We start from the raw sequence: 15,026 nt of genomic DNA on the forward strand, positions 1-15,026 counted from the left end.
GATAGGACACATTCCGTCGGAATCTCCGACCATGTGTACAAGGGCTTAGACATTACAACATGACAATTCCTCAAAACACAAAGCCAACCTCAGTCCTCTCTTAGATAAAATACAATTGTGCTCATAAGTTTACATACCCTGGCAGAATTTATGATTTATTGGCTATTTTTATGAGAATATGCATGACAACACAAAAACTTTTCTTTCACTCATGGTTAGTGTTTGGCTGAAGCCATTTATTATCAATCAGCTGTGTTTCTTTGTGTCTCAGTGTGGAGGTGAACAAAGATAGACTTGGGGGGCACACCCTAAGGCCGCGTACACACGGGCGGACTGTTCGCCCAACTTTGTCCGTCCAACAGTTTCGGCAAACAGTCCGCTCAAAATTAGCATGGACGGACATGGCCACACACGACGAACGAACAGTTTGCTGAAACAAACCGTGCGCGATGACGTGAACGGCACGTACGACGGGACGAAAAATACGACGTCCTATACACTGCATTATAGCTTTCGGCGTGAAAATCCTTTCTGAGCATGCGCGCAACTTTGTTTGACGAACAAGCCTACACATGAGCGGACTGTTCGCTGAAACAAGGTTTCAGCGGACAGTTTTTCGGAAATTCCGAAAAACCTTGTCCGTCCAACTGTCCGCTGAAACTGTCCGCTGAAAGCCCACACACGAGCGGACTGTCCGCCCAAACACTGTTCAGCGGACAAAGTTGGGCGAACAGTCCGCCCGTGTGTACGCGGCCTAAGAATGCATAACATTGGATGGTTTTGCTGTGTGGAGATGGCCATCTTGGTAGAAGAAGGGCTTTGCTTCCTCATATAAGAGCTGCCCCCTGATGACTAACAACTGGAGGGGAAAATGTAAGTAGCAGCCGCAGAGGTGGAGTAAGCACAGGTCCACAGAATGAATGAAGCTGAAGCAGGAAGATCTTTGCACTGCAGTTCCCCAGGTACAGCTTCCTTTCTAGCAGAGAACAGTGAGCAGCACAGTGATGCATTGCGGTACTCTGATCTTTCGTTAAAATTTAGATTGAAGCTAATATGCAACACCTACTACAGCTTAAAACGCAACTCCTTGGCACAAGCGTCTCTCGGCCCTTTAAGGGTGTTAAGATGCTGAGAGATGTCTATTATCATGTGACCGCTGTGGTTGGCTGTCACGTGATTGTAAAGCTTTCTGTCAGTCGCCGGCAACTGTGCCAGGGGTGCGCACTCTCGGCTTAGCTTTGTTTGCAATGTGGTACGCAAAAATGCGACCACTCTGCGCCAAGACCCACCTGCCGTGAGGCTACATATTTGTATGCCATGGGCGCCAACAGGCTAAGCAAAAAGCAAAGGACCAATTACCTGTATTGCCTGTGGTCTCCCTGCAGCTGATCTTTTCCCCATTACTGACATGGCCCATTGCCACAGAGGTTACGAAGGGCACCAGTGTCCAATTCTGCAGCAGTTCACCAAATGACCACAGGAAACCATAGAGGAACCAAGTTCCTCAGGACTTCCTTCCCCTTCTGAACTGCCGCTTTGGTCGACTGCCACCTACAGTGGGAAGTACAGACTGCACCTGCCTTCAAGAGGAAGGGGTTAAAGAAAAAAGACAGGCAGGGTGTAGTGATCTAACCATAGGACTACTGTACTTGCTAAATAAAATCATCTACGTAAAGACTTAAAAGAATACACAACTCAAATCATTCAGAATTGAATTCATTTAATTTCACACAATGAATAACATATGAATAGGATTATTTTTTTGTAATTTTTTTTGTTGTATTTTTTTTGTTGTTTTTTTTTTATTTTTTAGTTAAGTGCTCTATACTGCTAACCTGATTTGGTAGCGGAAAAAAAAAACCGAGCTTTCTCTTAGAAAAAAAAAAAATGTTTAAAAACCAACATCTAGAATCATGACATAGCATGACATTAAAGCATGCTAGATGTACCTATGCATCATATAACAGCAATTCCATAATTCCATTTTTTTTTCAATGTACAAAAATGCTCCATGAATAAAAACTGTTACAAAAAGAACATTTCAAACAATGTACAATTTTTTTTTCTTGCCTCTATATTCAATAAAATACAAATACATTTTTTTTTTTTTGCTCTAAAATATGTTTACATACAATCAAAGTAGGACATGCAAGTACACTTTTAAAAAAGGCTTTTAAAAACCACTTATGAATACAAACTAAAAATTAGCCAGCACGACTTGAAAAAACAATTTTGTGCCCCATTCTTCTTTTTTCTTAAATATATACATATATAACATTATCATGTGCATTACTTAAGAAATAGCTTAGAAAATGAAGCAATACGGGACTGGGCTATATCCACTCCCGTATCGTTGGATTGGCAGCTCATACATGTGTCTTTTGAGCGTCTTCCTTTCCTTGTAGTGTAGATATAAACAGATCTGGGAATTTAATTTTGGGGTGAGGTGTGCTTCTAATCAAACTGGGACTGCGTTTTAGTTCACACTGGTAAAAAATGACATCAATAGTCCACTCATCACCAGCTAGTAAATTACTGGTGTAACCAAGGTAATTTTTTTTTTTAATGTTATATTTAAATTAAAAAAGATGTTTTTGGGGACATGCAACATAAACTGGACTGAATACATGTGCATACGGTAACAGCAAAACTCAAAAAGCCCATAAAAAAGTGACATGTATGGAAATTGCTGTTCACTTTCATCTGACAAGGCGGATATACAGTCTTTTAGTTGATTGTACCTTCGAAACACTTGTATTTGTTCCTACAAAGCAAAACCCTAAAATGCAGTAACACTGTTTGAACCTAGTTTTTAAACCATCAGCATGCTTATTTACAGACAATGAAAATGTTCTATTTTTTTTTTTTTTTTTTACTCTTCATTATGGGTTAGAGTGTAGCTTGTACTCAGAGAAAGAAACAATAAAAAGGGTTAGGTTTTCATGCTTACTCAATCCAAGAGAAAAATTAATTCAGACATATCATTAAAGAAAGTGGCTTAGGTGAAGACTTAACGTTACTGTGATTATAGTAATCGTATTGGTCCTGATGCAAAACAGTGGGAACATCGATAGCTTGTAAGAATTTATTGGGACATAAAATGGTCATAGATCTTGCACTCTAGATGAATAGGCCATGTCATCTTGCACTCTAGATGAGTAGACCTTATTTGTGATTGTGCCCTCTAGATGAGTAGGCCACATGATCTTGCATTCTAGATGAGTAGGCCAGAAGATCTTGCACTCTAGATGAGTAGGCCACAAGATCTTGCACTTTAGATCGGTAGGCCAAGTGATCTTGCACTTTAGATGAATGAGTAGGCCACGTGATCTTGCACTCTAGATGAGTAGGCCACAAGATCTTGCACTCTAGATGAGTAGGCCACAAGATCTTGCACGCTAGATGAGTAGGCCACAAGATCTTGCACTCTAGATGAGTAGGCTACAAGATCTTGCACTCTAGATGAGTAGGCCACAAGATCTTGCACTCTAGATCGGTAGGCCAAGTGATCTTGCACTCTAGATGAGTAGGCCACAGGATCTTGCACTCTAGATGAGTAGGCCACAAGATCTTGCATGCTAGATGAGTAGGCCACAAGATCTTGCACTCTAGATGAGTAGGCCACAAGATCTTGCACTCTAGATGAGTAGGCCACAAGATCTTGCACGCTAGATGAGTAGGCCACAAGATCTTGCACTCTAGTGAGTAGGTCATGTGTTTTCGCTATACAAGTCATTTATATAGGGGCTATAAATCAAGACATGGATTCTTTTTAAATATTAGCCATGACCATGAGGGTGCTTATGAAAGTTTCATTTATGGATTTTCATGATGGCCCAAGAAAATATATCATTGGTGCTAAAGTGAGCCTACTCCAGTTTAATATTAATGCTGCAGAAAACGAAATACAGCTAGGTTTTCTTTTGAAAAAGCTACTGAGCTGAATATTGTTTCCACATGGAAACAATAACACATAGGTGTGCACCTCAAAGCTCAGACACACATGAAGGTCACCTGATGTCACAGGGTGGATGCTCTGGTGGTGGGAGACAGTTGATTGGGAGCATATTACCTTATAAATATAAATATGGGTGTAATGTGTTCCTAAAGTTGAATTAAAATGTAATTATTCATTATTATGAGTTACATTTTTTTTTATTCTGCATATACTTTGGAAATGGAACAATTTATTAGATACTCAACTCCTTTAGTAAAGCAGCCTCACTGTCTACTACTGACAATGGTACACATATTCAAAAAAGTTAATTCAAATAGGTCTCTCACTTCCGGAAGGGAACAATAAGAAACCTCAGTTTTAAAGTTTTAAGACTTACAGCTTTATATGTATATACATGTAATATTTAAATGGTCTGTCAAATCTGGAAGAAAAAAAAGAAAAAAGTAATAATTGTGAGCAAATATTTTTGGATATAGTACTCTATAAAATCAATAGCAAGCAAACTGTACTTTGTCTTTTCTTGTCCTGATTTTTTAGTGATAATGGGTTGTCAAATTTTCAGTTTCCAGCTAATTCAGTTGAAGGAATTTATACATTTTAAATTATGCTTAATTTACTTTAGACCTTAAGGCAGCCATCCTCAACTAGGGTTTCTCCAGATGTTCCTTGAGCTGTGGCCAATTTACCTCCAATTTAAGGCAGAGTTTGAGCCTAACAAGACGTTTGGGCAAGAACTGAAACCATTGTAGCTGGGCAGGCTTAAATAAAAGGTGCACAACTGTCAACTTATTTAGGATTGCTTTAAGGTGTATTCTTGACAGGCACAAGTCACCACAGTTGCTGTCTTGGTAACTGCCTTATCTCATGCTGTCCAACAGCTTCTAAGTGTGCATAATGGCGTCAGATAACAGAGTTAGCCCTGTAATTGCAGACATTCCCCTTATGCCGCATACACACGAGCGGAATGTCCGACAGAAAAAGTCAGACGGGAGCTTTTCACCGTATATATTCCAATCATGTGTTTGACTCATTGGACATTTTACTTAAAAAATTCTGACGGACCTAGAAATGGAACAGGTTCTAAATATTTCCAACGGAACTAATTCCTATGGGGAAAACCGCTCATCTGTATGCTGTTCTGACGGACCAAAAACAATGCATGCTCTGAAGCAAGTACGAGACGGAAGCTATTGGCTACTGGCTATTGAACTTCCTTTTTCTAGACCCGTCGTATGTGCTGTACGTCACAGCGTTTTCGACGGTCGGACTTTGGTGTGATCCTGTGTATGCAACACAGTTTCAGCGGAATTCCATCTGAAAAACCTTCAGAGTTTATTCCGGCGGGAAAACTGGTCGTGTGTAAAGGGCATTAGGCAGCCCACAGAAGACTCTATTTGTATTCCTTCTTTCTGATTGGGTACAATTAGCCTGCCCATAATTGGATTGAATCTTGGACGGTCCCTGCTGAACTGGACAACTTTCGATCCATGTATTGCCAGCTTTAACCACAAAGCATCTCTTTTTGGTACTGTTATGTACAATCAGGAGTTTGGAGACAGCATATGCTACATTGTATAAGATCAGGCAGTTGACAAAGCAGATACTGTCAGAACTGAAGGGGCCCTCTTAGGTCTGACTTGCAGGTTTGACAGTCATACTCCTATGATAATTTGTTTAATACTGAATATTCAAAATCCCTGCATCAGCTGAACCTTAACTGATTCTCCTTAAAGTGACTGTGTCCCACAAAAGGGGTCTTTGGTCTCCTCTATCCACCAGAATGCTTGACCCATTCGATCAGGCAAAGCTCCAGCACTTTGTGGTGAAAATTTAGATAAAACCTTGTAAGCTGCTGTATAGTACCAAAAAGCTGCCGGCACTTCCCACACTTCCAAAATATGTGAAAATACAAATTGATACAAAATAAGTGCAGCGCTATACCAAAAATCAAATGTGCATATACGCCGCCACTTTGTGGCAGTGCAAAACATGACCAACCCCTCCCCAAAGATTTCTATTAGCCCATTATCCTGATAAGTTAATAGTAACCTGGGGGACAGATGGAAATTTCTGACAGTATCAGGAAGTATCAGAGCTTTGCCAGGTCTAAACAGCCCGGCTTTCCAGCAGAGCGGAGCACCGAAACCTCCTGCATTTTATACCTATTGGCAGTTTTTGTTTTATTAAAGTGAAAGAGTGACTCTTTAAACAGCTGAAGAGGGAAAATCCTATATACTGTAGGAACACTTGTTATATTGTAACAAACTATTGTCAATGAGCAACATAACATTATGTTGTTTATCATGGAACTATTACTTTCAATAACGGAATTATTTCTTTCAACAAACTTCCCCAAAATATGTAATTTGATAACTGCTCTAATTACTTCCTATGCCCAGAGGCTAGGCAACTGTGGTGGGCCACTTGGTTTTTGATGGTGGTGGTTGTGGTACCTGTTACGCAAGTTAAGTGTTCACATCAACCAATGGAAATCTTTGAGCTTAAAGTGTGTATTTCTTCTTTTGCAGCCAAATTTGGATAATGCGTAATCTGTTACATGCCTCCATTCACATTGCAAAAAATAAAAAATAAATTGCAGCTTATTTTGTAGATGTTCTTTTCTGGAAACTTTAGCGAGGAAAAAGTCTACTTAGTTCTCTTTGTTTAAAATAATTAACCCTGTTTTTATTGTGCTGGCAGAACTTATCTCATCAGTTGTAAACTAGATTTGAACATTGTCTTGACAAAGGTTTACAAATTTAGAAGCTGGGATTTTCCATTGTATGTTGATGAGAAGAAGCCCATCCTGCCTTAAGGCTACCTATTGGGACAGATCAGACTAAACTTGTTGAGAAAAGCTTGCAGTCAGCCAGGAAACTTTCTCCTAAGAACCATCTAAAAAAGTAAGAATTTATTTTTTTCTTTAGGTTTGCTGTGTGATTGAGAACACAAACATATAATGGGGTCTTCTCAGATTTGACTTCAATACACTTTAAATGTGGGTTTGGTGTCAAAGACCATCTAGCGATCACATAATAACTCACAAAAGCCAACATAAAGACTAAAAGTCATGTGTAAAGTTGGGTTTGGTGTAAGAAAAACAACCTAGCCATCAAAAAAACTGCTCCCAAAAGTCAACACAAACATTGAAAGTCATGCGTAAAGTTGGGTTTGGTGTCATACGTGAAGGATGTTGGGTTGACTTTTTTAAAATTGTAGCACTTTGTGGAACTCTGCGAGAGACAAATACACATCTAGAGACTGTTGGAAGCAGACTAAAATTTTCAACCCAGCCAAAATGATTTTGCCTGAAGATCATTTTCTACCATTATGTACGCTTACCAGATATCAAGAGAAGGCATCGAAGTGTGGAAAATAAAAAAAAATGTCTGAGCACGGCAAACAGAAGAAAAACCTTCAAGGTTACATACTTGATATAACATTCTAATGATATAGTTGGGTGAAGGCATCTCCTAGATTTTAGCTTATTCAAAATCTTATCTTAAAGAAACAAAAAAAAAAAAAAAAAATGTAAAAGGCCCATCTATGCTTCATGATGGGACACATGATCCAGTGCGTTAAAGCCAAGACCACTTTGTGTCGATATTCCATGCAAAGTATCATATTAAAAAGATACATATAAGTTATTACCAATAAACAAATTTCATATGCATCAATGTCTACATGTTATTTGAGGTACATGTATCTGTGTCTGTTAATTAGAAGGGGGAGTTATAAACACAGTGTGTGTCCTAATAAGGAAAGATGTCCAGGTTAAAGTGAACCTCATCTATATAACCACCTCCTGACTAGTAGAAGACATAGGTTAGGGTTATAAGTAAGGCCCCCTTTATCTACAGATAGCTTCTTTTTTTTTTTCCCCCATCGTCACTGGCCATTAGAAAACTTTTTTTTTCTATGAATGAAATTGAAGGGATTGCAACTTTCCATTAAAGACAGACCTTCCATCAGAACTCAGAAGCCTACTTCAGTATCCTGGAACGAAAAGCCACATCCAAAAACAAGTTGTCGTTTTTCTACTGACAACATAACATATGTGATAGCATGAAAATACAGGTTTGAAGTCTAGAGTCTAAAGCCGTACAAAACCCACCGTAAAAAGCTGTCATTTTGTAATGTTAAAAAAAAAAAAAAAAAAAAACAGGAAAAGAACAAAAAAGATTGGGTGTTGCAGCCTCAATTAGAGGTTCTTCTACCCCGTAAAAGTCTATAGTCAGCCTGATTATCAACCCAAAGATGACGCTTAGGGAGAAACGTGAGATTCCCCTCGTCTCCTTCGATGTCGCTTTGTCTTTACTTCCTCCTCTTCGACGAGTCTCCGCTTTCCCTTTCTCTGCCCGTGAGAGTTTTGAGTTTCTCTGGCCATATGTATGACTGCTTCAATAGTGTCCATGACCGAGTCTTTACAGTTCCTTTCCAACTCTTGGGAGTTGGATTTTTTACCTCGTTTGTTGGGGAGGTCCACGCATTTTTCCAGGATGGGCATTTGGTCTCTTGAGTCGTCATCGAACAAGACTGGCTGCTTCCTGGGGCGGCCTCGCTTTTTCTTCACAAAGTTATTGCCGGTCTTGGATTGTCTCTGTAACCTCTTGGCCTTTAGGATTTTGTTCACATGATCCATGTTCTTTTTGGTGGACAGGATTTTATTGTAGTTGCACATTTTCCTCACCTCCGACTGTATGGCTTCAATTTCACAGCGTTTGAAGCGGTTTCGAAGTGAGGCATTTGCTGGTAAAAATAGATAAGAAATATATGTATGTTAATAACAAGTAAGCCATACATACAAGCAGTGACTGTGTAACCCCTGTCAAGTCTTAAAATCATACAAGCTTGTGAAAAGTCAAAAATGTATGGTACCCAAAATTACCCGTGTACCCCAGAAGCGCATTTGTGAGGTCAGAACAAGAAGGCCTGACTCACAGTTTCTGCTCTAATTCACTGTAAAGGTGTTCTATCGGGTTGAGGTCAGTTGCCGGACAGTCAAGTTCTTCCACCCCAAACTCGCTCATCTGTGTCTTTATGGACATTACTTTGTGCACAGTCATGTTGGAATGAGAAGGGACCATCCCTAAACTGTTCCCGAAAAGTTGGAAGCATGAAATTGTCCAAAATGTCTTGGTATGCTGGCGCCTTAAGAGATCCCTTCACTGGAACTAAAGGGCCAAGCACAACCCCTGAAAAACAACCCCACACCACCAAATGATTTGGACCAGTGCACAAAGCAAGGTCCAAAAAGATATGGATGAGCAAGTTTGGGTGGAGGAACTTGACTGGCCTGCGAGTTCTGACCTCAACCTGATAGAACACCTTTGAGGTGAATTCAAGCGGAGACAGCAAGCCAGGTCTTCTCGTCCAACATCAGTGTCTGACCTCACAAATGCAATTTTGGAAGAATAGTCAAACATTCCCATAGACACACTCCTGGGTATCGTTCCGCTTTAATGATAAAAGTTACAGTTTTTGTTTACATTTTACCATCCCTTATTAGTGTGACATTTGAGAAATGTATTCATTCAATACAGTTAATAAGTTAATATAAGCTCCACTTTAAAGCCCAAGTCCGGTAAACATAAAAATGATCCCTTGCAGTGGGGCCGCACAAGTACTTGCCTTTATATAAATAGTTGCTTATTGGGATTTTTTTGTTACCAAAAATATGTAGCAGAATACATATTGGCCTAAATTAAAGCGGGAGTCCACCGGGACTCCGCTTTTTTTTTTTTTTAAAAGCCAGCAGCTACAAATACTGCAGCTGCTGACTTTTAAAATAGTGACACTTACCTGTCCAGCGCGCCCGCGATGTCGGCACCCGAAGCCGATCTCTAGATCGCTCTGTCGGGTCCTGCCGCCGCCATCTTGGGTATGGGAATCAGGAAATGGAGCCTTTCGGCTTCATTTCCCGGTTCCCTACTGCGCATGCGCGAATCGCGCTGCGCAATAAGGACGGTCCCCGCTGCCTCTGGGATCTGTGTGTTTCCCAGCAGGCAGCGGGGCACTTGCGGGAAGGGGCGGAAGTTACACCCCTTTCCGCAGAGAGCTATCCCGGAAGTGGGTGCAGTTACCTGGATTATCCAGGTAACTGCACCCCCCTCCCCCCTGAAAGGTGCCGATTGTGGCACCGGAGGGGGGGAGGGTTCCGATGAGCGGAAGGTCCACTTTAGGGTGGACCTCCGCTTTAATGAAGATTTTTTTTTACTTTTTTTTTATTGGGGTTGTTTTATAGCAGAATATATATATATATTTTTTTTAATTATGGTATTTTTTTGTTTATAGCGCAAAAAATAAAAACTGCAGAGGTTATCAAATACCACCAAAAGAAAGCGCTATTTGTGGGAAAAAAAAAGGACGTCAATTTTGTTTGGGTGCAATGTCACACGACCGCGCAATTGTCAGTTAAAGGGGTGCAGTGCCGCATCGCAAAAAATAGCCCGGTCATTTAAGGGGAAAATCTTCCAGTCTGTAAGTGGTTAAAGTGTTACTAAACCCAGAACCTGCATTTACTATATCAGTACCCAGAATATGCAAATACAATTATTGAAGTAAATATAAACTGCTAAATACCTTCTCTCATCAGCCGTATATAGCAGTCTTGTGACTTCTATTAGTGAGGGGTGGAGACAGCCATGCTCCGCCAATCACATCTCACCCTGAAGGTATTTAACATTATCTGCCTAGTGACCGGGACGCTTCCTGATGACATTGTAAAACGAAAAGTACGTTGAGGCGCATCCCGGTCACCTCACTTCTGGTCACTGACTTCCAGTTTTTGAACACCGCAACGGTGGAACGCACACCGGGCCAATTTTATTGGGTACAACGTCACACAACCGTGCAATTGTCAGTTAAAGGAACGTAGTGCCGTATCGCAAAAAATGGCCTGGTCAAGAAGAGGGGGCTATATCTTCTGGAGCTGAAGTGGTTAAATGGAAGCGGTTATGATAGAAATCTGAATATCACTGGATGATTCAATCCATCAGGTTTATCCTCTGGGCATGTTTAGCGGCATTCTTTTCTTCGTATGCTGAGATTATACAAAGTGCATCACAACAGCGGAGAGCCATCTTGTGTAAACACACAATGCATTCAACAGATCTCTTCATTAGCGAAGAACGCGCCTTATATTTTCCATATGTTGGGTCACGCACCAATGTTTATACAGCGAGAAGGGCAGATAGACCCAACGTGCGTGTTTAAATATTAAATCCAGGTCTTAATTACTCAAAACTCATTATGCAGTTTATCGGTTTAGTTTTGCCTCGGGACAACTGAAAAGATTTCTTCTTTTTTTTTTTAGACAACATCTGGGCCCCCATCTTAGCCGTCTTCCCAGAGAAGACGTTTTCAAAGAGGTCCTCGTTAATTACAGGAAACTCACGGTGCAGACCAATTTTCCCATTAACAGTTTTTTTCCTTTTTTTTTTTTGGTGCATATTCCTTACAAATGATTTTCACATCTGGACGGCAGATATTCCGTTATTTCAAGTGAGCTTCATAAAAGAGACATTTTTGGAGTCTGCAGCCAAGGCAAGGCTTTGCATTATAAAATAACATACAAGAAAATTGACTTAAGTGTGCTATGACTACTTGACCGCCGGAAGATTTACCCCCCATGACAAGGCCATTTTTTGCGAAACGTCACTGCGTTACTTTAACTGACAATTGCGCAGTTGTGCGACGCCGTACCCAGATAAAATGTATGTCCTTTTTTTCCCCACAAATAGAGCTTCCTTTTGGCGGTATTTGATTACCTCTGCAGTTTTTATTTTTTGTGCTATAAACAAAAAAAGGCCAACAATAAAAAACAAAACAAAACAAAAACGACAGGCCAGGTAAGGAGAGCATTAATTAGATAAGAGCTAAGAGGCTCATGGTAACTCTGGAGGAGCTGCACGTACTAGGTATGTGATCCGGTACAGCAGAGCCACCTTGTCATCGTATATTTGTAAGTTATACGGTCGGCAAGTGCACCCAATGAGGAATTCCACCCTTACTATTAAAAATAACATTTTAAATCCTAAAAACTGTCCCTGTATAACAGTGGAAAAAAAAGTAGGTGCAACAATTTAATTTCTGCGGAGTAACACTACTGTGGTGAGTCACACATTCACAAGAGCATGATCCAACCGGCACTCACATGGTCCGCAGACCAGTTGGCTCAGTCTTTACGGAGTAGTTGAAGAAATAACACATGTGTGTGTTACGCTGTTGGTGGACAATGAACCTGGAGCAGCGAATTAATGTCAAATTGTGTGTGAAAATTGGCAAAGGAGCGAGTGAAACGTTATCTTTGCTACATGTTTATGGTGAACATTCCATGAAGAAACGTTCTATGAATGACATAGGTGGTTTAAGTAGGATCGGGAAGATGTACAAGAATGCGCAAAAAGTGGACAGCAAAGGACACAAAGGATGGGTGCAAACGTGGACAGAGTGGGAACGCTTGTACGCTCATGCTGGTGTGTTTTTTTTATTTTTTTATTTATTGCAAAGGGATAGTTCACTATGAGTCCATAGAACATGGTACAAACGTCAACTTTACTTGGAAATACTGAAAAGGTTACAGGGGAAAAGACTGGAACTTTGGCCTGACTAGTGGAGTCTCCACAATGACAATGCAAACTTTTTTTAAATTTTTTTTTAGGCTAGGTTCACACCATAGCGATGCGGGAACGCCGCGAATCCGCTGCGTTTTCCCGCATCGCATGCCTCCCGCCGGCAGTTCACACTGCCCTATGCGGACTGCTGGGAGTGTCAATGAAATCTTAATGACACCCCCAGATCCGTCTGCATATCGCAGTGCGATCTGCACACTCGGACAGGAATCGGATCGCATGGTGTGAACACCCAATGCGATCCGATTCTGCTGCGGACCAAAAAAAGGGTCCTGTGCGAGTTTGCGGCGGGTGCAATGCGAATTCAGCCATACTATCTGTATGGCTGAACTCGCATCGCTACAGAGATCGGATGTGATTTGCACTGCAGTGCGGTGCGAATCACATCCGGATCTCCCACCCGCAGCAGTGTGAACCCAGCCTTACAGTCCATTCTGAGAATTAAATGGTCACACTTCATATACATATACATACTAGTCCATGAAGACTAGCGTTGCCTTGCTTGTGGGGAAAGTTCTCCCTGCACTGCTCCTCCCTGGTGCCGAAATATCAAATTTGTATTCCTATTCCTATGGCAGCTTGAAGTTTTCCGTCTGGCATGTCTGTGCATGCACTGGACCCCTTGCACATGCGCACACAGTGGACCCCGTCAGTAAACAGGCAGACACTTGTGCCGTTTCTGAGCATGCAAGAGATCCCGCAATTTTCCTCTTGGGATAGGCAACGTAGAAATCCCAGGAGGCAGTTCACAGGACTGCACAAATACCACAACGGATCCCAGAGTAACATAAGGAAATAATTCCGGGTGGCTGCACTTCCAAAAATCCTTTTATTGAAGCTTCATATGACAAGTGGTTGACTGACGGGGCAGGGGACAAAAAGGTAGACGCGTTACGTGCAAATGTTAGCGCTTAGGCATTACCCAGAGTAACCCGGGAGTGTTTCTGCTCCTAGGCGAGAATGACAGATCTGAACTTTAGGGGAGATTACTTAAAATTTTATTTATTTATTTTTTTTAAATTTTGTTATAGGGAGGGTGGTGGAGGCAGGGGAAAGGTACACTGGAAAAACAAGCGTAAAGGTCCACTTTAAGATTTCTTAAAGCAGATGCAAACTCAATAAGTAAAAAATGAAATGCAAGTAGGAAATGCATTTATCAACAGCAAAATATGTTGCCTTTTGTTAAAAAATAAACAAACATTAGAAATACCTTTTTGTTTGGAAGGTTTTAACTGTGGTCATGTGGCCACTTCTTCTGGAATGGTGAGACAGTTGGATTGATGAAAGTGTGTAACCTACAATGACATCAATCCACCATCCCAAGAACTCCCCTATTAGGTGGTTAGGAATGCAGGCACAGCAGCCTGAAGATGTGCAGCGGGAGCACGCACTGAGAGGTGACAATGCCTTCACTGAACTGTAAGGCTATAGATTTCTAGAAATCAGATTCCCGCAGCTGCCAGAATACTCTAACAGTGAGTGCATCTGGTTGGGTTCAGTCACTGTTCGGCTATCAGTCGTCCACCCAACTCCTTCGACAAAAGTTGATCAGAAAATTGAGTAGTGCCAACAAGGCCACCTATGGCTTGAATTTTGAGTGATTAAGCAGGAAATGGATGAAGTTTAACCTATGTATGGCAGGCTTAAAGGCAGTTCACGGTCATCCACCACCTATTTATATATATATCTCATGCAAATATCTCTCTAAATCAGGGGCCTCAAACCGGCGGCCCTCCAGCTGTTGCGAAACTAGAAGTCCCATCATGCCTCTGCCTGTGGGAGTCATATTTGTAACTGTCAGCCTTGCAATGCCTCATGGAACTTGTAGTTTCGCAACAGCTGGAGGGCCACCAGTTTGAGACCCCTGCTCTAAATGAAACCCAAAAGCACAGAAAGAAGCAATTACATATTTAGTAAGGTTGAATAAAGACACCAGTCCATCCAGTTCAACCTGAGTGTGAGTGTCTACAATTGTCCCTATCCCTGTACATTGTACATTCACATCATCGGTCCCTACCCTCAAGGAGCCCACAATCCAAGGTCCCCATTCATATACTAGGACTAACTTTGGACAGAAGCCAATTAACCTACCAGCATGTCTTTGGAGTGTGGGAGGAAACCGGAGTACCCGGAGGAAACCCACACAGGCATAGGGAGAACATGGAAACTCCAGGCAGGTAGTGTCGTGGTTGGGATTCGAACCAGCGACCCTTTTTACTGCTGGGTGAGAGTGCTAACCACTACACCACTGTGCCGCCAATAAATTACAGTCTTTAAAAATATTTTGCAACCTTTATGCTTCCCCTATCATACTGGAGCCCCTTCAGATGAAAGATTCTGTGTACACGGTGCTGGATCAAAGAAAGCGAACCAGTTTCTCTCTAGAGCAGCATACTCCCCCTTGACGCATTCACATACAAAACGTTTGCCACGGA

General features: G+C 41.4%; 1 protein-coding gene across 2 annotated transcripts in view; it reads right to left on the bottom strand.

Annotated features, from left to right (window-relative positions):
• Positions 1-1,703: 1,703 nt before the first annotated feature.
• SETBP1 (SET binding protein 1) overlaps positions 1,704-15,026 on the bottom strand; it is a 280,905-nt gene continuing 267,582 nt past the window's right edge. For both annotated transcript variants that reach the window (XM_077463084.1, XM_077463083.1), the window contains one exon: positions 1,704-8,707. In XM_077463084.1, the coding sequence (XP_077319210.1) occupies positions 8,223-8,707 (485 nt within the window). In that variant the 3' untranslated portion in view covers positions 1,704-8,222. The remainder of the gene's footprint in view (positions 8,708-15,026) is intronic.

This window comes from Lithobates pipiens, unplaced genomic scaffold, assembly GCF_037356315.1.
Source record: "Lithobates pipiens isolate NorthernLeopardFrog02 unplaced genomic scaffold, aLitPip1_a1.2 Scaffold_3, whole genome shotgun sequence".
NCBI lineage: Eukaryota > Metazoa > Chordata > Amphibia > Anura > Ranidae > Lithobates > Lithobates pipiens.